At 33.0% G+C, this 25,137-nt stretch overlaps 4 protein-coding genes across 4 annotated transcripts; all 4 read right to left on the bottom strand.

The window, feature by feature from the left end:
- Positions 1-407: 407 nt before the first annotated feature.
- Positions 408-4,123, bottom strand: LOC125814118 (probable beta-D-xylosidase 7). The gene is made up of 6 exons (XM_049493571.1): positions 3,719-4,123; positions 3,266-3,568; positions 2,801-2,970; positions 2,599-2,696; positions 1,099-1,863; positions 408-994 (listed from the first exon to the last, which is right to left on the bottom strand). The coding sequence occupies exons 1-6, from the start codon at positions 4,121-4,123 to the stop codon at positions 408-410; spliced, it is 2,328 nt and encodes a 775-aa protein (XP_049349528.1).
- Positions 4,124-12,405: 8,282 nt separating this feature from the next.
- LOC125814117 (uncharacterized) lies at positions 12,406-13,197 on the bottom strand. Its single transcript, XM_049493570.1, has 2 exons — positions 12,820-13,197; positions 12,406-12,696 (listed from the first exon to the last, which is right to left on the bottom strand). The coding sequence occupies exons 1-2, from the start codon at positions 13,195-13,197 to the stop codon at positions 12,406-12,408; spliced, it is 669 nt and encodes a 222-aa protein (XP_049349527.1).
- Positions 13,198-13,480: 283 nt separating this feature from the next.
- Positions 13,481-15,493, bottom strand: LOC125814220 (protein ALP1-like). The gene is made up of 4 exons (XM_049493681.1): positions 15,473-15,493; positions 14,415-14,945; positions 14,075-14,300; positions 13,481-13,982 (listed from the first exon to the last, which is right to left on the bottom strand). Exons 2-4 carry the CDS (start codon positions 14,937-14,939, stop codon positions 13,531-13,533), a joined length of 1,203 nt encoding a protein of 400 aa, XP_049349638.1. The 5' UTR covers positions 14,940-14,945; positions 15,473-15,493; the 3' UTR covers positions 13,481-13,530.
- Positions 15,494-18,300: 2,807 nt separating this feature from the next.
- Positions 18,301-22,209, bottom strand: LOC125814116 (FBD-associated F-box protein At5g38590-like). The gene is made up of 6 exons (XM_049493569.1): positions 22,165-22,209; positions 21,211-22,077; positions 20,994-21,128; positions 20,639-20,695; positions 19,998-20,060; positions 18,301-18,603 (listed from the first exon to the last, which is right to left on the bottom strand). Exons 1-6 carry the CDS (start codon positions 22,207-22,209, stop codon positions 18,301-18,303), a joined length of 1,470 nt encoding a protein of 489 aa, XP_049349526.1.
- Between the last annotated feature and the right edge of the window lie 2,928 nt (positions 22,210-25,137).

The following is a 25,137-nucleotide window of genomic DNA, read 5'->3' as shown; positions in this document are numbered from 1 at the left end:
AATATAATCACGACACAATGTAATAAAGTAAACTTCAGGACATACATAGCGCCTTAAGTTTAAAACTGAAAACTGAAATTCAAACACATTGTTAGTTTATATATTGGATTGATTTTCTGAAGAAGCAGAAGCAATGTACGTACCCCCGCTGTTTTGTTTATCGGAAAAATGGTACAGTGAGGTCAAGGACACATGTTTTAGCTTAACTCGTTAGATCCGGTTATTAGCAGTTGAATATTGCTGGCAACATGCATGTTGGTACTGTCGTTAGTGATGTAAATCAAAGACGAGAAGGGGACAAATAAAAATTGAAAACCTTGGCGAGAACATAGAGTATGACACTAAATTACTGGATAAGTCACCTTCCATAATTAATTTTAACTTGATATTTACTTAGATCTGGGAGATTATACAAACACAGTAACAGGATACTCCTCATCTCCCACAAGAAGGAAATATTTCCCTTCATCAATAACTAATATACCATCTCTATTGGCCCTAGTAAAGTGCTCACAAAGCTTCACATCAAATGTAACATGGGTATTTGCCCCTGCTTCCACATTCACACTCTTGAATCCTATCAATGTCTTTCTTGGAACCTCATCTACTGTGTTAGAGTGCCTCAGAAACAACAATACAGGGTGCTTACCAGCCATTTCTCCCCCGTTTTTCACCGCAACTTTAACTGTTATCATCCCGTTGTTACATACTTCTAGTCCAACGTCTGATACAGCAATGTTCAGAACAGAACTGTGTTTAGTTACTTTGTTCACCTTCGGGTTCTTGAAATGCAGCTGGTTTTTGCTGACAGAGGCGAATGAGTAAGAATAATTAGTGTAGCTGAGACCATAGCCAAATTCGAAAACTTTTGGCCCATTGTAGAATCTATAAGTCCGCCCTGGATATCCATAGGATGATACAGGTCGCATCCTCATGTCATTCATCGGTATTTTGTTGAACTCCTTGGGATACCAAGTGACCGGTAATTTCCCCCCTGCAAAGTAATGTAATGTTGCATGTTTAGGATGCTCCCAACAATAGATAATAATTAAACATCATAATAGAGTAACCACAAGAATTGTTTAAAATGAACTTCACCTGGATTGTGTTTACCGAAAATAATCTCTGCTAATGCAGTAGCTCCACCCTCACCAGGATAACCAACCCATAAAATGCCTCCTATATTTTGGTTGTCCTTTGCAAAAGTTACATCAACTGGACCTCCACACATCAAAACCAGTATAACAGGTTTTGAGGCAGCTTCAGCAATCGCTGTAACGAGTCTCTCTTGCATACCAGGTAGCCCCAATTCCGTCCGATCAAGCTTCTCTCTTTCAAGAGTCTGGTCCAATCCCATAACTAGAACAACATAGTCTGCTTTTTTCGCTATATCAACAGCTTCATCTATTGCAGCAGAAGTGCAGTTGGTGAAATCGCAGCCTGGATGGTACGTTATATTCTCAACATATCCCTGAAGTCCCTGAAGTAATGTAACATTCTTGCAAGGATAGCCTTCATAGTTACCTAGAAGTACTTCAGAATCATTTGCTTTGGGACCTATTACAGCAAGGGACGTTGTTTTCATCTTTGAAAGTGGAAGGAGCCTGTCAGAATTTTTAAGAAGGACAATGCCATTTCTTGCTGCTTCAAGGGCTAGTGCCCGGTGCTCTTGACTACAAACCGCTGCTGCAGAAATGTCTCCATATTCCAATTTTCTTGGGTCACCGTTGAACAGCCCTAGCCTCATTCTAACAGAGAAGAGATTGTGAAGAGCTCTGTCTATATCAGATTCTTGTATTTTCTGCTTCTCTAGAGCTGATTTTGTGTATTTCTTCAAGTGGGAACCACAATTCACATCCATGCCTAAAATTTCATTGCCAAGAACAAAGACACATTTAGTTTTCATCAATGACATTTTCTTAGATTTGAAAAAAAATTCTAGTTGTCATACATTGTTTTGACAAATTGTCTCATTATGCAATATAAACAATTCTCTTTTGTTACATTTTTTTTTACAAGTAGAAATTTGACTACGTTCAATCAAGGATTCATCTGAAACAAATTCATCTCTACCAAGAAAAGTCATGCATGCTACTTCTTTCCTACATTCATATTGGACAATAGGAAGTATTGAATTTCAACTCACAAATAATAATAACAGATGTTTTAGCATGTAAATGCTATGCCAGAAAAATCTCAAATAGATCAATAGTACCAAAAAGCTTAAAGAGAGAAGAACTTTTGGAAAAAATGACAGCATTTATAAAAAAGGCCAGAAAACATGCTAGTAGCAATAATGCACAGACCATCCAGCTTCAGGACAGAATGGACCAAGTCATGGGCATGCAATGGTCCTGCATTTTACAAAACATGCTGCACTAGAGAATGGGTTGTACATCAATCAACTTTTTTCTGTCACGACATGCATGGTGTCACACTTCACACTTTAGAATAAAAAGTGCCAAGACATAATTGATGTGAGGCTTTCAGTCTTCGATTTCATAAACAAGCAACCTATTGTTTTTTCTACTAATTAGTTTTTCAGAAAAGTTTGCTCTTTAGCAGCAAAGTAATAGAAACAGTCGATAGATCAGTTACCAGCTCTGAGGGTAGCAGCTACTGCATCTTCAGGTTCTTTAGCATAACCTTGGTGAGTATACATAATGGCAACTGCATCACAATCTGATACGATGTACCTTTAATTACATGTAACAATTAGTCTCATAGATATGCAGTTAGATTTCATGTACGAATGAAATGAAACATGATTAAACATTCTCTTCTATTTTTTGGAAATTACCCTTGGAGACCCCATTTTCCACGGGCAGTAGTTGTCAAAAGATCGAAGTTGGCACAATTTGGGATCCCGTTAACAAGATTGTAAGCACACATTACACTGCTGGCTTTCCCTTGTTCCACACAATTCTTGAAGGGTGGTTCATATGAATCTGCCAAATCTTGCTTCAAGACCTGAATAACTCCATGTATTAGAACAGAAATAGTGCTAACAATCTTGTAAATGTTACTCTTGAAGTGTGTGAATACAACCTCATTTAACAACTTAATTGAATTGTGTGAACCGTCTAATCTAAAAGCTTCCTCTCACGTGCGAACCTTCTTGGTTGTGGCATATATATCACAGGGAGCCAAAAGAAGTATATTTGTCATTCCAAAAATGGAAATTTCCTCCGTAAACAAACTTAAGCTATCAACAAGATAACGCTAAAATGAATGTGCAGCAGTAACAGAGTTAGTTAAGACTTACGTGAGCATCAAAGGTGTAACGACTGAAGTTATTCCAAGTATCCATATCTTGAGCAATGAAGTGCTTACAGCAAGCAGATGTTTGAAGATGCCCATCTTTAAGCTTCCCACCTTCAAAACTATCCCCTTGAAGTCCTCTTACATAGGCCACTCCATATTTTCCCACCACCATAGGGTCTTCCCCTGGTGTCTCTTGACCTCTCCCCCACCTTGGATCCCTGAATATGTTTATATTTGGTGCCCATAATGTCATTCCCTTTAGCTGACCTGCATTGTACACTGCTCTTGCCTCTTTTCCAATCGCCTACAGAAAACAACAAGTTTAATCAACTAGCAATAGTAATTTTTTGCGCTTCTTCTATCGAACAAAACATTTTCGATGTCCAACAACTCATTTTCCTACTTCACAAAACCATGTCCTTCAAGTAGAAATGACAGAGCCATAAGTACATACCTGAGCGATGCGATACCAGAGATTTTCATCAAAGGTGGAAGCAGTAAGAATGATTTGAGGGAACTGAGTTGCAGCTTTAATGGTGCCATTGAAAAACGTGCCTTTTCCATGCCTAGAAACGCCGTGTAATCCTTCCGACCACCACTCGTAGGCGGAGATACCGAGTCGAGGTATTTCAGGCGCTCCATTAACCAACTGTAAGATTTTCTCATCCACAGTGAGACGCGAAACGAGGTCGTTTACCCTTTGTGAAATTGGTAACGAGTTGTTGCAGAAGGGAAATGAACTTGTATTTGAGTTGGACGAGTCACATGAAAATGGAGGTTCAGTTGATTCAGTACGGAGGAGAAGGAGCACTGAAATAAACGTGACAATGAATTTATTAGTTATTGTTGGGTGTCCCATTTTGTTTGGTGATTTTAATGCTGTTTCTTCTGTAAAACAAGTCACTTATATAATGTACTTGACTATGGCTAAAATTAAATGTAACAATACGTAAAGATGCCAATTTACTAAAATTAGCCAATGATGAATTTAATCCGTGGCGCCTCTTCTTTTTCAATCATTTATGATCGGTGAATTTCACATATTTTGAGGATATGTTTTCTATTTGAATTTGATGGTGGAGAATTAAGAAAGCTTCACAATTACTATAATCGTAAAACAGTTATGACTTATTGGTCATTATCCGTTGAAAAAGAAGGAGAAGAAAGGATCTCGTAATTAATTTTCAAATATTTGATATTAATTTTAAGATGATGAATTAGTTTTATCCTAATTTTGGTTTCCGGCCATCTCAGTGTCTTTTTTTTTGCAAAATAAACCTAGGATATGTGGAGCTCCTTTTATTTTATCTAGAATAGTGACAAAGTCTGCTTCATATTGCTACATTCTACTTGTTCTAAAAAATATATTAAAATCTACTTCCTTCCTTTTTTTATTTTTTCATTTGATAGAGTCTGATTAATCCGAATTTATATCACGTAAAGCTCATTTAGAGAAAAACGCTCCTTAATCAATATTTTTCTATATTTGGGGATCTAGTTAAGAGAATAATGACCTCATCCGTTGCATCACGTTTTTGGTGTACTTACATTCTTTTTGGCTTATCTTCCACTGAGGAAACTTGTCAATTTTGCTACTATTAAATCTGCAAACCATAAATGGAGTGAAGGCTTGAAGTGGAAAAACATTCGGTGACCACCTTTCTATGTTTTGTGAGTGGTCACATCACTATATATATAGGAGTAGTCACTACGTAGTAAAATTAGCTGATGAAATTTTTTAGCTTATAACTATTTTGTTTATAGACCATTTTTTTTGCTTACAAATGCAACTTACTCTTGTATTTTAATTTTACCGCCAGTGAAAAATCTTTGTAAAAATTACCCCATATACACATTTAAGAGTCAATATTATAGATTTTAAATCTACTTTTAAAAAATTCTTGCTTATAACAGTTTAATTACGGGTTATAACATATCACTAATTATTTATAAATTAATTAAATTTTACTTTATTAAATAAGTATTTTTTTATAATTTTATATTATTATTAAATTATTTAAATAAAGAATACCCCATAATTATCTCTTACACAATTATAGGGATTTTACATTGATTACACTTCCTTATTTAATGTTATACTCATAACATCCCACTAGTCAATCCCACCACCCTTCCCCCACACATATCCAACTATACACGCTATCACCCCACTTTCACCTTCTTCTCTCCCATTTTTCTCACTAGCCAACTACACCAACATTCAATCTTTCGTCCAATTTTATTCCCAACAAAATTATGTCTAAGAAACCCATTGAAACGCCTCAAAAGAGTCCTAGATTGGGTGAAGGAACATCTAATGATGATGTTCATGTTTCAAATTTTAATATATTAACTCAACCCCCCCCCCCCCCTCCCCTCCCCCGCCTAAAATTGTTGAAAATCCGGCGAATATTCAAAATTCGATGACGGATGGTTCATCTAAGTTGAAGGAGCGACAAAGAGAGAAAAAATGAAGAAAAAAAAGGTCACCCCTGCAAATCAAAAGGGGAAGAAGAGGAAGGGGAAAATTGTTGAAACCCCTTCTGATTCCGATTTTGATTTTGTTACTGAAATCAAAAAGAAAAAAAGAAAAAAAAAACAAATGTAGAAGTTGGAGCATCTTCAAAACCATCAACAAGAAGAACAACAAAAAGTTATTTTTTTTAACTTTTGGACAATTTTTTTGTGTTTAAGTATTTGATGATATATAATATCATATGTTTTCTTTCAGGCAGATACCGTTTACATATGAATTACTGTTTGCTTATTACAATTTCAAAATACTATTTTGAAAATATCAGTGTGTTTCCAAACTGTACATTTATTGGATGGAATCTGTATGAAATCTGATTAATATGTGTATGACTACGCTTAAATGTTTTGATTTTGAAAATTTTATGAATTGTGATATAATAATGGTATGCAAATGGTATGAATTGCGTTTTAACATTGGTGTGATTGTCTATTAACTGTGTTTATAGTATAAATTATTAAATTGGTATGATTTGTCAAACTACTGATTTTTTCTTAAAAAAATCACATTATGCTTACTTTATATTCTAAACATGTTTTTGGGTGAAACGTGTATGAAATCTGATTAATACGTGTATGCCTATGAGTTTAATATTTTATTGTTGGATATTGTATGAATTGTGATATAATATTGATATACAAATGGTATAAATTGTGTAATTATATGAATTTATCAATTTTTATACATGTTGTTTGGATAAAACGTGTATGAAATTTTGATTAATATGTGTATGACACTAACTTAGTGTGGGAATGAAACACTAACTGCAATTTGTTTTAAATTTATTTATAGTAGGACACCAGTTGAAAACCAAATTAATATTCAAGTAAACTTACATTAAATTAAATACTCAGGATACCATAATTACATTTTATAATTATCACTAATGTTTACACTATCTTATATATTAAGCTGGAATAAATTTTATTTTTAACAGTATGCAATCTATATGATTAATGAATGAACAGTGTATAAAGAATGAATGGTATATTAAACACTAAGGGGCCGTTTGGTTACTGGTTAGAGTAATGCAGGTATTAGTTATGCAGGTATTAGTAATGCAGGTATTAGTTATGCAGGTATTAGTAATGCAGGTATTAGTTATGCAGAGTTTAGTTATGCAGGGTTTAATTATGCAGAGTTTAGTTATGCAGAGTTTAATAATTTTTTTGGGTGTTTGGTTTGTTATATTAAAAATTAATAAACATTATATACTTGTTAAAAATAAATTATTTGTTATTGTTATATCTTAGACCTTTCTTATCGTTGTATTTTTATTTATTTTTTGCATTTTGTTTAGGCAAAATTTTGGACAGAAACTTAAATGCCACATTTTTCAACTTCCTCATATAGTTGAACCGATGTATATATATGAAACGTGTTAACACGGGACCAATATTGTAATAGTTGAAACTTATTGATATGCTAGTACATATAATTATGTGTACATATAACAAAAATAGATACATATATGTTAACATCTTAGCAACACGGCGTACTAATGCTAGATATTATATTTGGAGCCTTTACTTCAATAATCTATAATATAGAAATGAGGAAGTTTGTTTTTTTCTATTTGATGAAGGAGATCATATTTACTAAAGTTTTGGCAAGAACTAGTTGAAGCTCCAGAGTTTACTTCAAGCAAAGCCATTGATATGCACATTGATAGATATGGCTTACTTCCAATGGCAAGAACCATTGATAGAGGATGCTTACTTCCAACAGAACAATCTATTGCTGGACACTATCCTCAACAATTATCGACATTGTCCTCACCCATAGACAATATCCTCAACAATTTGAATGTCTACTTAATTTTCAAAATAATAATGGAGTACATTAAATCTAAATTTCAGTTTCGTCATACTAAATAATTCATTCAGTTACAATTTTCACATACTGCCATATCCTAAAATTGAGAGTCCATTTTTCAAGCAACAAAATAGTGACAAAATAAATTTTATAAGATGAAGAATACAACAAATCTAACATATACCATTGAGACAAACTTAAAATTCTAGTACCGTGGCCTCACGGAATCAAACTAGACCCACCTTCATTAAACGTGAAAGAAACTTACATAATTCATTGTTAAATTATATAAACTGGCACATAAAACATAGGCAAAATAAAACTTAACTAGGCCATGGTTATACCTTACAAAGTAGCTACACCAAAAACCATTCAAAGGTTTAAAGTTTATCATCAATAATCACATACCATAGTGTAACGATCAAGTTCATTGATGCTTAAAAAGCACTCCATGAACTTTGTGTTGCTCCAGCTGATACACTAGGTTCCCCTTGAGCAATTTGATCTTCTTTTATAGCTGGAACATCATCTTCATCGATAACAATAATGGGAAATTCAAAAGACATGTCATTAGCAACTTCTTGAGCTTCAATTCTTTCCATTTCTTGAATACCAACTTCTGGCCCCTCGGCAGATTGTTCAGTAGCTCCATCCTTGCGAAATATCTCTTCCCAATCAACAAATAATGGCCATTTCTTAAATGTCATTGACTTGGCATATGGATCAACCTAAGAAAAAAAAGAAACAAGTATATGAAGTAACTGATAATATTCCAAAAACAGAGATTATATTCACCAAGAGAAAATATAACTAACTAGTTTTAGTTTACCAATAATTTAAACAATTGTAAATCACCTTTATGAAGTCATCCCAAGCTTTTGGATCTTCAACCAAGATAGTTCCATCGTTGTATCGAAATCCTAAGCCACTTCGACTTTTTACCAACGATAGGGTCATATAATGCTTTTTCCACCCTCTTATTTAAAAAAAAATATGTGGTAAAGCTTGCAATCCGCAATTAGGATGACAAACATTCATGTGTTGTTCAAGTTCCATCAAATATCCATGTTTAAAGGTTCCATCATCTTCTTTCCAATCATTAGCACACAACTTTTTTAATCCATCAACCAGAGTGAGTTCCTCTTCTTGAGTCCACACCCTTGCCCTTTTTTGAGACATGTTAGACCTTCTTTTAGTGGGACTGCCAATTTTAATCTGTAAGAATGTCAAAAATCACAATTTATACTAACTTATAATTCACTACAAAAGTATACTAACTTATTTTCACATATATTACATTTGTCTCTCACCAGATTTACAAGAGAAAAAAAACAATATGATAAGAAGAAGACGAAAGCATAAGAAAAGGTTAAGATTTCAAAAGTTTCTAACCTCAAAGAAAGAATTTAGATTGAGCGTTCTTCAAGATTTGCCGCTTAGAAGATAATGTAATTTTAGATCTATAAAAAGGCATATAATGTATCTGATTGTATTTAATTAGAAGTGAAGAAGGGTTACAATTATATATCTACCATACACAATTGGAACCTTTGGATTGATAGTTGGTGAAAGTAATAAAGAGCAACTAATGCACTTTCGAGTAAAGAATGGAAATAAAGTGATTCTGATAAAGGTTACAGCTATCTATCTACAATAGCTATCTATTCCTCATAATGTATCTGATTGTTTTTAATTAGAAGTGATGAAGGGTCACAGTTATCTATCTACCATACACAATTGAAATGGTCAGCTTTGGAGGCATTAAATCAATCCGTCCTTTGGTTAGTAATGGAAGATTAATGCAATTCTAAGAAGTGAATGAAAATTGAATGGCAATCCTGTTATGGATTATGAAGTTAGACTTTGAGCAACTAATGACACAAATAGGCTTGCCAGATTTTAGAACTGTTGGAAAACCATTTGGACTAAATTTCCAAGTTAAAACGCCTAATTGCACAAACACAAAACGAAAGCCTCGAAACTCGAACCAGCCATCCTACTAGACCAAAAATGACCTTTCAGATCTAACCGCACTAACGGAATTCTCATCCAATCACTTTTTATTGAGAATATTGACTGAAGTCGATATTTGACTAAATTTCCAAGTTAAAACACCTAATTGCACAAACTCAAAATGGAAGCCTCGAAACCCAAACCAACCATCCTACTAGACTAAAAATGACCTTCCGGATCTAACCGCGCTGACGGAATTCTCATCCGATCACTTTTTATTAAGAATATTGACTGAAGTCGTTATTTGACTAAATTTCCAAGTTAAAACGCCTAATTGCACAAACTCAAAATGGAAGCCTCGAAACCCAAACCAACCATCCTACTAAACTAAAAATGACCTTCCGGATCTAACCGCGCTGACGGAATTCTCATCCGATCACTTTTTATTAAGAATATTGACTGAAGTCGTTATTTGACTAAATTTCCAAGTTAAAACGCCTAATTGCACAAACTCAAAATCAAAGCCTCGAAACCCAAACCAACCATCCTACTAGACCAAAAATGACCTTCCGGATCTAACCGCGCTGACGGAATTCTCATCCGATCACTTTTTATTGAGAATATTGACTGAAGTCGTTATTTGACTAAATTTCCAAGTTAAAACGCCTAATTGCACAAACTCAAAATGGAAGCCTCGAAACCCAAACCAACCATCCTACTAGACCAAAAATGACCTTCCGAATCTAACCGCGCTGACGGAATTCTCATCCGATCACTTTTTATTAAGAATATTGACTGAAGTCGTTATTTGACTAAATTTCCAAGTTAAAACGCCTAATTGCACAAACTCAAAATGGAAGCCTCGAAACCCAAACCAACCATCCTACTAGACCAAAAATGACCTTCCGGATCTAACCGCGCTGACAGAATTCTCATCCGATCACTTTTTATTAAGAATATTGACTGAAGTCGATATTTGACTAAATTTCCAAGTTAAAACGCCTAATTGCACAAACTCAAAATGGAAGCCTCGAAACCCAAACCAACCATCCTACTAGACTAAAAATGACCTTCCGGATCTAACCGCTCTGACGGAATTCTCATCCGATCAATTTTTATTAAGAATATTGACTGAAGTCGTTATTTGACTAAATTTCCAAGTTAAAACGCCTAATTGCACAAACTCAAAATGGAAGCCTCGAAACCCAAACCAACCATCCTACTAGACTAAAAATGACCTTCCGTATCTAACCGCGCTGACGGAATTCTCATCCGATCACTTTTTATTAAGAATATTGACTGAAGTCGTTATTTGACTAAATTTCCAAGTTAAAACGCCTAATTGCACAAACTCAAAATGGAAGCCTCGAAACCCAAACCAATCATCCTACTAGACTAAAAATGACCTTCCGGATCTAACCGCGCTGACGGAATTCTCATCCGATCACTTTTTATTAAGAATATTGACTGAAGTCGTTATTTGACTAAATTTCCAAGTTAAAACGCCTAATTGCACAAACTCAAAATGGAAGCCTCGAAACCCAAACCAACCATCCTACTAGACTAAAAATGACCTTCCGGAGCTAACCACGCTGACGGAATTCTGATCTGATTACGTTATACCAAGAATATTGACAGAAGTCAAACTTTAACTAAATTTCAAATATCTTGGTAAAATGTGACCAGATGAGAATTACATCAGCTCGGTTAGCTCCAGAAGGTCATTTTTAGTCTAGTAGGATGGTTGGTTTGGGTTTCGAGGCTTCCATTTTGAGTTTGTGCAATTAGGCGTTTTAACTTGGAAATTTAGTCAAATAACGACTTCAGTCAATATTCTTAATAAAAAGTGATCGGATGAGAATTCCGTCAGCGCGGTTAGATCCGGAAGGTCATTTTTAGTCTAGTAGGATGGTTGGTTTGGGTTTCGAGGCTTTGATTTTGAGTTTGTGCAATTAGGCGTTTTAACTTGGAAATTTAGTCAAATAACGACTTCAGTCAATATTCTTAATAAAAAGTGATCGGATGAGAATTCCGTCAGCGCGGTTAGATCCGGAAGGTCATTTTTAGTCTAGTAGGATGGTTGGTTTGGGTTTCGAGGCTTCCATTTTGAGTTTGTGCAATTAGGCGTTTTAACTTGGAAATTTAGTCAAATAACGACTTCAGTCAATATTCTTAATAAAAAGTGATCGGATGAGAATTCCGTCAGCGCGGTTAGATCCGGAAGGTCATTTTTAGTCTAGTAGGATGGTTGGTTTGGGTTTCGAGGCTTTGATTTTGAGTTTGTGCAATTAGGCGTTTTAACTTGGAAATTTAGTCAAATAACGACTTCAGTCAATATTCTTAATAAAAAGTGATCGGATGAGAATTCCGTCAGCGCGGTTAGATCCGGAAGGTCATTTTTAGTCTAGTAGGATGGTTGGTTTGGGTTTCGAGGCTTCCATTTTGAGTTTGTGCAATTAGGCGTTTTAACTTGGAAATTTAGTCAAATAACGACTTCAGTCAATATTCTTAATAAAAATTGATCGGATGAGAATTCCGTCAGCGCGGTTAGATCCGGAAGGTCATTTTTAGTCTAGTAGGATGGTTGGTTTGGGTTTCAAGGCTTCCATTTTGAGTTTGTGCAATTAGGCGTTTTAACTTGGAAATTTAGTCAAATATCGACTTCAGTCAATATTCTCAATAAAAAGTGATCGGATGAGAATTCCGTCAGTGCGGTTAGATCTGAAAGGTCATTTTTGGTCTAGTAGGATGGCTGGTTCGAGTTTCGAGGCTTTCGTTTTGTGTTTGTGCAATTAGGCGTTTTAACTTGGAAATTTAGTCCAAATGGTTTTCCAACAGTTCTAAAATCTGGCAAGCCTATTTTGTGTTGCTCCAGTTGATACATTAGGTTCCTCTTGAGCAGCTTGATCTTCTCTTGTGCCTGAAGCATCATCTACATCGACAACATCAATAGGAAATCCCACAGACATGCCATCAGTAATTTCTTGAGCTTCAATTCTTTCTATTTCTTCAACAGCATCTTCTGGCCCTTCGGCAAACTCTCCAGTAGCTCTATCCTTGCCAAATATCACTTCCCAGTCAGCAAATAATGGCCATTTTTTTAAGTTCATTGACTTGGCATTTGGATCAACCTAAGAAAATAAAGAACAAGTACATGAAGTAACTGAAAATATTCCACAGACAAAGATCCATTAACCAAGAGAAAATATAAGTAAGTAGCAATTCCCTAATGTTTTAAAATAACTATAAATCACCCTTATCAAGTCATCCCAAACTTTTGGATCATCAACTAAGATACTTCCATCACTATATTGGAATCCTAAACCACTTCGACTCTTTAGCAACGATATTGTTTCATAACTCTTTTTCCATGCTCTTATTTTAGAATCAACATGTGGTAGAGATTTCAATCCACAGTTAGGATGACGAGCATTCATGTAGTGTTCCAATTCCATTAAATATCCATGTCTAAAGGTTCCATTATCCCCTCTCCAACCATTAACACACAATTCCTTTAATCCATCTACAAGAGTAAGTTCCTCTTCTGGAGTCCATACCCTTCGAGATGAAGGTGTTGATTTTCTTGCCCTCTTTCTGGACACGTTAGATGTTGCAGCAGCAGAACTAGCCATTTCAATCTGTAAAATTATAAATGAAATCACAAGTAATACTAAGTTACAACTTACAAGTAAATTATTTTAATTATAACCAAATAAATTGTAATACAACTTGATTGATCTAGGAAAAAGATAATGTGAAGACATATATACAAATTCACTACTTCTATTAAAAAATAATAGATATACATTGAGTTTCACTATTTGTCTGTACAGACAACAATGTGAGACATACAAAAGATTGACCATTCGCTTTCACAAAATACTAAAGCTATTACATATTACAGTGAGCGGAAAACCAAAAACAAAAGTGCAGAAGCACACCAAAAGTGACCACATAGTTTAAAATTATAAAGATTGATTTCCCAATCTTTCATTCCACATAGACTGAGCTAGTTCATCCCTCCAAGTGGTCCACTCATCAGATGCTTCAATTGTATTAATATTGTCATGTTCATGTTGATTCTCCATGTGGAATTCCATTTCCACATCTAATGGGTCAGCTTCCATCTCTCTTCGAATGAAATTGTGTATCAAACAACATGCACTAATAATTCTATTGTGAACTTTAACCGAGTACCACGAAGGACTTCTAAGAATTCCCCAACGTCCTTTTAATAGTCCAAATGCTCTTTCAATAACATTACGCGCCCTAGCATGCTTCATATTAAAAAGCTCTTCTCGACATCGAGGTGATGGATTGTCACCCTGCCAATCCTTTAGCCAATATCTATATCCTCGGTAGGGAGACAGAAAACCATTTCCATTTGTATATCCTCCATCACACAAATAGTAATTGCCTAAAAATGTAAACAATAATATAATTACTTTAAATATTATTCTATTTTGATGTAGTAGAAATAGACAAGGGTCTGCCTATTATTTCGCATACCCTGAGGTACTTTCAACCCATTTCTTCGTACAACAGCATCTCGCAATACGCGACCATCAGCGGCTGATCCCTCCCAACCAGGTAATACATAAATGAAGTTGAGATTTCTATCACAAACCCCCAAGACATTAGTTGCTATATCTCCTTTTCGTGTTCTGTATCTTGGCTTATATATTGCTTCAACTCTAATGGAAATGTAAGTACCATCCAATGCACCAAGACAACCCTATAAGATAAATTCAACTCTAAATACTAAAGGACTATTAAAAGTAAAAATATTTTCACCATAATATTTCAAGTTTGTGGTAGTAAATCAAATGTTAGATTGAAATTTACCTACCTTAAACCATTTCCATCGATCATCAGTATCATCTTCGAGCACCGGATTAGGTTTAACAAGTAACAATGGAGTTAGTTTAAGAATAGCTCTTAGACATTCATTAAAGGCTCGACTTACACTCCACCCCGATCTAATATAATCAACTTTGACAGACCTGTTCTTTTCGTGATGAGCCAAAATATTTAAGAACATTGCTAACTTTTCAGTACTCGACATATTTTTACTATCAGTCAACCCTCCAATATTCTTGGCTAAGGAGGCCAATATGTGAAAGGCATTTCTATCCATCCTAAGCTTGTCAATACATACTATATCATTGTCACGAATGAGAACATTTAGATGAGACAAGATTTTAGGAATTCTAGCACTCATACTATATCGAATGACCCGTCTATTTCTAGATTGGTTTCTTAATAACATGCTGTAAATAGCCATAAAAAAGCAAATAAGGACAATATACGAATGCACCACAATCTCCTCGAGGATCATAAAGCATTCAACATCGCACAATTGCTGAGAATCCATTTACACCTATTTTCCATTTAAAAATTGCAACATCATTATCAAATTGAATCCAAAAGAAACAAAAGTATCAATCATGTTACTTAACTAATTATTGCAGACACAATGTGTATAATAGGAAGGTAATAGATGGTTTCATACTAGAATGTTCAATTTTATTAAAAAGAAAATGAAAAGTAACATTGAAAAACAGGGTAAAATCGTTATTTTTGTTTGGCTTCAATAACTAGAATACTAATACTATTTTGTCAAACTGCAAATAACATGTTCATCTTTTGCAGTTTTAGAAGCTAAAACAACGAAACTTAATGAACCCATTTTTCAGAAAGCACGATTTTTGAACAAACAAAACAAAACCCACATCAAATTTGGGTGTACTAAAACATCAACCTAACTAGAAAATACTGAGAAGATCTAGAATTTCATTCGTCTCTCATCAGATTAACAAGAGGAAAAACACAAAAAGAGAAAACAGGAGGAGAAGAAGAAGAAAATAAAGCAAGATCAGCCAAATTTTGAGTTTCAGAACTTCTAACCTCAAAGAAAGAACGCCAGATTGAAAGTTTTTCAATCTATTTGCCTGGAAGCTGAAGAGTCATTCTAGATCTAGAGATATGGAGAGAGGATTGGAATGTTTATCTAAAAATAAGTAGTGTATATTTGATTGAGAGTGAAGGGCAAAATAGTCAATTTATATTTTTATTCAGGTATTAGTTATTCAGGTATAACTTATTCCATCTTTTACCCTGCATAAAATAATACATAGATTGACTCATAACTTAAGCATGTATTAGTTATGTGGTTTTCTAATTTTCTAACCAAACATAGTATTATGTGTGTTGAATTTTATACTTTGACAGAAAAATGCTACCAAACATGGTAAAGGTTATGCAACATTTTATACCTGAATAACTCAATCCTTATCCAGTAACCAAACGGCCCCTAAGTTTATAATGCACTTCAAACCAATTATGTTTCATATCAAAACAAAACATTAATCTAAACGACAAAATAAAATAAAAATTATATAAAGTCTAAACAAATAAACAGTCATTAGTTTTGCATAGGATAATTTGAACATGCTTCATGTTGTGGCTAATTTGACAACATCTACTGCAAGTAACTTTGGACCTTTTGAATTTCACATCAGCAACCCTCTTTCATATATAATTCATTTCATTTGAAAATCAACATAATTCTCTGTTTCATTAAAAAAAAATAACAATTAGACTAACATTATACAAATCAATTAGAAATACCTTAAATAATATTAACTTTTCATTCCAAAGACAATACAAATTTCATCCATAAAAATCATTATAATAACAACAAAATTATACACACTCGTCATTATTTTTTCATACAAATATCATTCAGACAGTACATTACAAAACAAATTTCATACAAAACATAATATTTCACATTTAATACTCACTTGATACACATTTCATACAACAATCATCATTCATACTAAATTTATACATTTTCATACTCATTTAATATACATTTCATACAAAACGATTATTCATTCACACTATGTCCCAAATAATTAATTATTGTCACCAACTTTATACATAAATAACAAAACTAATATAAACTCAACAATTTCACATTTAATACAAATTTAAAACACTTGTAATATACTTCGTTAAGAATTCCAAATTTTTTTTACATATTTCTTAACTCACTTTTCATACATAATTCATTCGACTTATACTATCAAATTCATTATCAAATAAAATAAATTTTCATAAATTCGTCAACATTATAATTAAACTATTTTTACATAATAATTAGCACACTTTCATAGAAATTTAATTTAATTTATTCTATCAAATTTATTCATAAAATCACATTAAATTTATAATTTCACAAAACAACAACCGTATACAAAATAAACAAATAAACAAAAAAAACACTACATTTTTTACATTTCACAACAGTAAACATAATATGATATCAACAGTTAACAAAATCTGACTTCACCTTCAATTAATCGACAATTTGATCATTTTTGTTTCATTTCGCTATTATTCTAAAACAAACGTTAAACAATAATAAATACTAACCCGAAGGATCCCATCTTTTACCATGTTTGATTAAAACTGATACATAGTTGTCCATCACAACAAAATCAAGATTTTTCAAAGATGAAACAAACTTCAATTACTCGAATGTGGGATTTTTTTTTGTTGAAAATTGAAGAGAGAAACGTTGAATTTTTTTTGTTGCAAATTGAAGAGAGAGAAACGTTGAAAAAAGAAGAAGATAAAATCTGAATTTTTATTTGATTTTAACTGATTTGAGTGAATTAAGGATACTAAATAATCTTAATTAGTTTAAATCCCTTAATTCGTGCTATTTATTAATTATCTACAAAAAAAATAATATGATCTGATTTTTTAGTTTATCTTAACTGATTTGATTGAAATAAGGATAAAAAATATTGTTAATTTGTTTGAATCCCTTATTTAATGCTAATCATTAATTATCTACAATAAATTCAAATTAAATCTCTAATTCCATTTTTTTTAAAAATTTTCGTTTATCTTTTCTTTTTCTTTTTAAACTTTTTTTCGAATTAATAAAAATATTTCTTTTATTTGTGAATTTGTTATAACCTGAAATTTTTAATGTTATAGCTTGAAAGTCTAAATCTACTGCTATAGCCTGAAAATAGTACTATAATATATGTCATATATGAAATTTACACTAATTCATCTTCTCTACCTAATGTAACAGGTCTCAATCTTATGTTCAAAGACCACAATAACTAAGACTACACCTTAGTTAACCTTCCGTACGAAGCATTGAATTTTTTTTATCATGTAAATAAAATGTACATACCTATCTTGTAAACTTGACTCCTTAGCAAATATCGTCAAACAATTAAGTAATATGTAAAAAGTTTATCTTCTTTAAGTACGTTTTGCACTTTATGATACATATTAACAATTCAACTTTTACTCAACTATTAAATTTTGATATAACGTTTTCCATGTTGGGTCCGTGCTGGCACGGGCCACATTCCCCTAGTACAATTAAAAGGATGAGTTCCCAGTGACGCTTTTGTGGCGAGGCATTCTCCTCAGCCAGAGGAATTCACCCCCTCCTCTTACGAAGAGAATTTAACCCGATCTGGATAGAATAATTTGTTGTTTTCAACCCGTCCAAACTTAATTTTATTTCTTTCCTGAATGAACTTGATTGTACTAATTTATTCATTATATTGTTGTGATTTCTTAATAATATATATACTTGATTGTACTAATTTACATTGATAAATGTCTTTTAATTGCAAACGTGTAACAGAAGGCCCAAATAACTGAATACAAACATATGTTATTTCGTAATTAACTTACTGTCACAATATCACCAACTCAATACGCGGAGGAACTTCACCTTCAAGTTGGAGCTTAGCAAAATTTCTTGACATTTGCTCCATTTCAATTGTCGAAAGTGACAACACAGGAGTAACGATTTGAGAACGAGGATCAATAATAATTTTCTCAAGCACAATAGCATTTTCCAAAAAATATTTAACGAGCTCAAATTCGCACGTACGGCCAAAATATCCGCACAACCTGATCACTTTGAGGTGACGGAGAGGACAACTTACCATCTTCTTACACTCTCTTTTTACCCTCAATGGTTTGAACCAAACCAACTGTCAACAAGAAAATTGAACCACAGTTACACAAGTATAAATATGACAAAAGTATATTGGAAATGAGAAGAATCACTAAGTTGGGCATCCATCAAGGTAAAAGCAATTCATGGGAACTTACGAGTTACAACATAACACTAGCAAAATCCACATACCATTACCCAGTATTCAGGTCAATTTGTCCCAAAGTCGCCCAGAATGGAACTAAAGATCTGGTCTCCCTCCACTTCTAAGTTGCTCGGACTCTCCAAAAATGTTTCTGCACCTATGTCAAATCCTTCAATCCGACACGCACCCGTCGAACAGTCCGAGCAACATAGCTCCACTTAACTCCCTCCCTCATTGGAACTATTTATTATGTTTTCTTGGTATCTCTACTACTTAGCATCCATCTTTTTTTATCAAACCATGAACTGAATGCATAAATAACCACCAAAGTAGTAACTCGTTTAAAGAAATAGCCTAGAACACAAGTATAGATTTTCCATCCCTCAGACAGCATCTATAGTTGCTCATCCGGACATTCATAACTCAAAATATAAACATCGAAAACATCTAAACATATATCTTCTGCTATTTTAATCAAGGAGATCAAAGAAAGCTGCTGTAAACATTTATAATTTCATTTCAAATTTGTTTAAACAACAAAATACTTTTAGATAAGATAATTTTTGGAGTTGTTCGTACTTTGTTCTTATTTCCTCGAGTGCTTCAAACTCAAAGCATTCAACTTTTCTCTGACCCTTCAAAATCTCAAATGATTTTCTTTTCCAACATTAAAACCAGGTAGCTTTATTCAAATATCACTTCGAAGTAAATTTAAAGGATTCTTGTTCTTGACTGTTATCAACTTCCCTGCTTATGATCACATTTCAGGTTAGCATTCTAAGAAAAAACTTAGATAGAGTAATTCTACAGTTAATTTTCAACTATTCAAATGTTGTTCAATGTGCTTACACATAAATTTTTGAAAGTTATTTTATGTCCCAAGGCAATGAGTTCCACAGGAAATAAATGACGGCTATCCTACTTTTCCTTTTTACAATATCTTTTCCTAGGCCAATATACTCGAGGTATATGAAGTGAATGGTTGGTGTGCTGAGAAATAAGTAATCGCCGAATTAGATAATATACGTCATATCAAAATAAAAGTTCTATTCAGGGAATCTATCCGTTAGGCTGCAGAACTTTCAGAAATAATTACTTGTTGACTATGAATTTTGCCATCAAAAACTTGTGACTTTCATCTGCAAGAGAGATGACTATGCCTCCAAGGCAATTCCTTGCTACCCAAGCTATTGAGAAATAATAAGACTCTAAAATAGCTTAATTACAGAAAATAAAATAAACTAGACATTTGCCCCGTTACTTCATCCCATACCAGGTCCATATACATTGGAATCCAAAGGAACTTTCAAACCTGGAATTGATTTACCAATGAAACACTCAGCTGGAGTCTGTGAACATTGTATTCATGAAAAAACTGCTTTACACTAAACGAGGTTCTATTAAATTATCACAATACTATTTCTATCTCACCATTAACTATTTGAAATTTATTTCATAAAAAAGGGTCAGCTTTCCTCTTCAAAAATAGCTTGTTTCCCAACATAAAACCTCTACCTCAAGTATTCTCTATATCACCGGCTCCATTACCAGAAAATACCATCAATTCAAACACCTATTCCTCAGTCATTTAGTTGGAATACAAACTCCTGATGCTCCTCCTACCAAGTGTTCTCTTGATTCGCAACAACATTGTCCAAGTCCTCATCTCCACAGCCTCTATTCTACTCTATTCATCCTTCATAGGACCACCTATCCACTACCTATGGCAACTTAATTCTCAACCTTACTGCTGGCCTGTTCTGTTTTGAAATTGGTTCACAAAATGAGGACAAGTGAGTTTACAGTACAAAGTTTTTGGACAAGTTTTTGAGCAAGATAGTCATTGTATAACGAAATGTCTTTGAAATGAAAACGTTGATTGATAGGGGAATCGGTCAATTACAAGCGCCTACAGAATTAGTGATACCAACGAAATGCCAGAATCATAATTCCATTCTGCCGCCATACCTCCATACCAAACGAGCTGTAAGATTTTAAGGCAGTAATTCGGTAAGAGATTTTAAGTGGAAGAGTTGTGAAAGATCAGATTTGGTTTCAGGTGATAAATGCCTTAAGTCAACTCAGCTGTCCACAACCTATAGAAGAATGGACACCTACATAAGGAAGGGGACTACTAGAAGTAATACACATTCATGCCCAGCTTGTCATAACCTATTCTACCTGAGGTTGATTTGTGATGTAACTGAATTGAAGTGTTGAAGCAAGCAGCACTAATTTCTTGAACCAGAACTCAAAATGATCAAATTAAAATTGATACTTACCTTCAACTCAAATTCCTCCAACAGTGGTGCAGCCCCTATCACATGTGTGCAACCTAAGAGAGACGTGTCTCTCCATGCAAAAACATGAGCGACAAATTTCTTGAGCTTGGTAAATTCAGGAAACTTGTAATTCCCCTGGGAGATATTAAAACGAACCAATTAGCACATGCGAAGTAGTAGGATAGAGATTTCACAATTTTTGTTCACTAACCAATACCAATCCATCAGAGGAAGTTATTTTGAGGACCTCCAGCTGAGAGAGAACACAAGAAATCGGAGCCAATATGTCTTTCAGAATAGGCCTGAATGCACCAACAATCTCTACCTTGATCAGCATAGGAGCATTTGAGAGAAATAATTTGGTTGCTGCTGAAGCCACAAGTGTTACAAGGTTTGTATCATGGATTTTAAGTGATTCTAAACACTGGCAGCGCCAAATTTCCAAGTGTTTCAACTTGAGGGAAGGACCAATGACTTGCAAATTTACCAGCGTTCCAGATCCATGAACCACCATTTCTTCAAGAAACGGGCAGTTATGAAGGAAGAACTCAAGAACTTCGCCTGTCACATTTACTGACTTCAATAACAGTACCTTTACAGACATAAAATTATGCCAGAGAGCTGGCAACTTATCATTGAGACCAAGGAGCTGAGCCGGGAAAGTGTAGCAATAATCAAAATCTCGAGTCTCCTTCCCACCTTTTAACAAGTCCAACTCTAGCCTCTGGACTTGCCTAGCAAAGGCAAACTCAAGCCACTTGTCAATCTCATGCTGGGAAAATTTGTTTAAATCGAAGCAAACACGAAATTGGTCTAATCTATGTACTTCACACTTGTGTAAAGTACGGTTAACCCATCTCACATACTTCTTCATATGCATTTTCCTTAGTTTGTGATTCAAAAATACTTGGTGTAATGGTTCGGTGGCATCAAAATCAAGTCGAGGAATATATTTCCACACGGGTAACCACCTCTTGGAGAGGAGACTAGTGTATGTTGCTTCCTTAATGGTAAGGAAAGACAGTATATAAACCAGAATATCATCAGGCAACTGACTAATGCGATCTTCTTGAGTGCAAGGACACTAAATATTAGAACAGTTTCATCAAATCAATCTATGAGACAAACAAATAAAAAATACATAAAGCACAAGTCTTGTAGCATTAATTACCTTCTTTAGAGCAAAATTAATGGAAAGTTGCTGTCTTTTCCCCATGAATTACCTGCATAACTTAGAATGAGCTAAAGTCTGCATGTTTTCTTTGTTCTTACAACTACCACAATCAATCACGACTAACATGGACATATATAAATAACAATAGAGTTGTTTAGAAACCAAAAGAGAAAGAGTAAAAACCTAATCGAAGAAATTAAAACTAAAATATAGTCCCTGGAACAGAAAGAAAGAAATAGCAGAACAAAAGATGCAAGATTGCTCTTTTGGATAACATACCGCCGGAGATGGCTGTTAGATATATATATTCTACTATATTATAAAAGGTAGTTTAGGGTCAAATATAATATATAATATTCAAGATTGAGACTTTTCCAATCTTGAATATTATATATTATACTTGTGGAACTTTTAAAAGGGAGTTTATGCCCAAGTATAATATATAAATATAGTAGAACTTGGGCATAAACTCCCTTTTAAAATAATATATATATGTCACAAATGGAAAAGTTCCAATGAAGGAAGCAACATTTATTATTTACAAATGACTTAAAAAATATTAAAAATTACAATAATTACCAATTTAAAATATTTAAGAGTTATATAATAAAATATGTTGATTCTCAAAATTCTATCAGACTCACATATATTGGGATAGAAAAAATAACACATATCATTTTAAAATTACCAAAAAAGTATTATAAACCATAATAATTAACAACTTAAAATATCTGAAAGACATTTTAAAAGGGTTAATTTTGTAATTTTATTCATATCACATAAATTAAGACAAATTGACCAGTAATGTACGTTATTTCAAAGTTACATAAAAATATTATAAATCACAATAATTAATAACTTAAAACATTTTTTAAAAAAAATATGAAAATTTGGATGACTCTCCAAATTTCATTTGTGTCACATAAATTGAGACAACAAAAATAACATAAATTGGGTCCATTTTAATTTATTTGTCTTATTTTTTTTATATTTAAAATTGCGTAAAAATACTATAAATCATGATAATTGACAACATAAAATATGTTTTGAAAAAAATACAAAAAATTCCATTGATTCTTGAAGTGAATCTATCGTAAAAATACTATAAATCATGATAATTGACAACATAAAATATTTACAAAATGTTGTATGTGGGTAGTCTTATTATGTCTTAAATAGCATCAAAGAAAGTACAGGTTTGTGATAAAAAAACTTATTCTTTTATCCACGCAAACAATCGCTTCAAAAACTCGATTATTAGCCCCAAAACATACCATTTATATTATTGGGCCCGTGCATAGCACGGGCAACATTATCTAGTTACTCATATTTAGAAATGAGACTTAGAGGACTAACACTGCATTAAATTGGTTGTACAACATGCATAGAATTTTGTACATTGTGCAAAAAGAATTGTACATTAACTTTTATAAATGACAATTACAAGGACTAACATTGCAATTATTATTATTACTCATTACTCCTTATTAGAATTATTATTATTACTCATTTTACTCCTTATTAGAGTTGACACTTTAAATGACGAACACGGCACTACCAAATTGTACACAAAGCATTTCAAATTGTACTATAAAATTAATTGTGCCTCATTAATTTTACATGTGTCTTTCTACATATACAACAACTCACATGAAGAATTACTTTTCTGAGTTTTTCCTCAGTTTCTCTCTATATATTCATTTTTTTTAATTTTCTTTTTTTCTACTTTCCATTCTCCCCTTTTACTCTCTCTTTAGTTAATCTTTGATATTACATTTTTTATAGATCTTTAAAATATTTTGAATTATTAATTATTGTGACTTATAATACTTTGATATTTACGTAGTTTACAAATATATAAATTCCATTTTTAAAAAATTTAAGATACCATGCGCAAATTTTCGATCAAACTTAAACTATTTGATTCTCGAAAAATAAAAAGTGTCACATAAAATGGAACAGACGGAGGATAACTCTCAATTAAATTTATTTCAGTTTTTATTTTCCATTTTTAACATAATTTTTCAAGTTGGATTTCTAGGAATTGTATTGTAGACCCATTTAGATTTTACCCTTTTGTTTTTTCAAAACAACCCTAAAAAACAAATGGTGATTACAGACAACAAAATTTCAATAATAAAGAAATTTGAACGATAAATTCTTCACTATCAGATGACAAAATTTCAAAACCATTAAAAAGAAAAAATGTATAACCATACAGAGATTTAAATAAAAATTTAGAAAGCAATGGAAGAAATCAGTGGTAGGCAAATCAAGAAAATAAAATTTTCCTAAATAGTAGACGTGGTTTGATGAGAAAGAACTATAGTATAGGTATTTATACAAAAGTGAAAGATATTGAATAGCCAATCAGATTGGACCAAGTTTATAGACGCGTGGGGACTTAACACAATTTTTTAATTGGTTCACGGTAGTGAAGATCTCTGTTTGTGATAGTGAACAACAACAATAATAAATATATTTAGTGTAGTCTTATAAAGTAAAATCTGAAGATGGTAAAGTGCAAACAGATCTCATCTCTTCTACTTTAGAGATAAAAAAACTATTTCTCATTAACCCTATTTATCGTTACGATAAAACATTAAAAAATACTACTATATTACTCCTTATTAGAAGTGACACTTTAGAGGACAAACACGGCACTACGAAGTTGTACACAAAGCATTTTAAATGAAAATAAGTTTACATATTTAAATGATGAAAAATAATAATCTTAATTAGTTAGTTTCCGTATCTTAATATATTATTATATTTAAGTTCAGACATGTAGTTACTTTTTGGGACAACTTATATTGGGAAAACAAAAGAATATAAGAAAATAAATTCAAAAATAAACATAAAACAGAACAAAAAAGACAATTAACTACGCAAAAAAGATTCAAAAAAATTACACATACAAATTCCTATTTCTTTTAATTTTGCTTGGCTTAAACACAAAAATATTAAAAA

Source organism: Solanum verrucosum, unplaced genomic scaffold (assembly GCF_900185275.1).
Source record: "Solanum verrucosum unplaced genomic scaffold, falcon-dt-bn FXZP01000230.1, whole genome shotgun sequence".
Lineage (NCBI taxonomy): Eukaryota > Viridiplantae > Streptophyta > Magnoliopsida > Solanales > Solanaceae > Solanum > Solanum verrucosum.
This window is presented reverse-complemented; position numbering and strand designations above follow the sequence as displayed.

Excerpts from the sequence above, each read along its gene's own strand:
- LOC125814117 (XM_049493570.1), bottom strand. The coding sequence starts at position 13,197 with ATGGCTAGTTCTGCTGCTGCAACATCTAACGTGTCCAGAAAGAGGGCA. Across the intron at positions 12,697-12,819 it reads TTTGGGATGACTTGATAAGG|GTTGATCCAAATGCCAAGTC; the intron begins GTGATTTATAGT and ends TTATTTTCTTAG.
- LOC125814220 (XM_049493681.1), bottom strand. The coding sequence starts at position 14,939 with ATGGATTCTCAGCAATTGTGCGATGTTGAATGCTTTATGATCCTCGAG. Across the intron at positions 14,301-14,414 it reads ATCGATGGAAATGGTTTAAG|GGTTGTCTTGGTGCATTGGA; the intron begins GTAGGTAAATTT and ends TTTATCTTATAG. Across the intron at positions 13,983-14,074 it reads TGGGTTGAAAGTACCTCAGG|GCAATTACTATTTGTGTGAT; the intron begins GTATGCGAAATA and ends TTACATTTTTAG.
- LOC125814118 (XM_049493571.1), bottom strand. The coding sequence starts at position 4,123 with ATGGGACACCCAACAATAACTAATAAATTCATTGTCACGTTTATTTCA. Across the intron at positions 3,569-3,718 it reads TCTGGTATCGCATCGCTCAG|GCGATTGGAAAAGAGGCAAG; the intron begins GTATGTACTTAT and ends TGTTTTCTGTAG. Across the intron at positions 2,697-2,800 it reads GGAAAATGGGGTCTCCAAGG|GTACATCGTATCAGATTGTG; the intron begins GTAATTTCCAAA and ends ATGTAATTAAAG.
- LOC125814116 (XM_049493569.1), bottom strand. The coding sequence starts at position 22,209 with ATGGGGAAAAGACAGCAACTTTCCATTAATTTTGCTCTAAAGAAG. Across the intron at positions 22,078-22,164 it reads TTAATTTTGCTCTAAAGAAG|TGTCCTTGCACTCAAGAAGA; the intron begins GTAATTAATGCT and ends TCTAATATTTAG. Across the intron at positions 20,696-20,993 it reads TGGAGGAATTTGAGTTGAAG|CTCGTTTGGTATGGAGGTAT; the intron begins GTAAGTATCAAT and ends AAAATCTTACAG.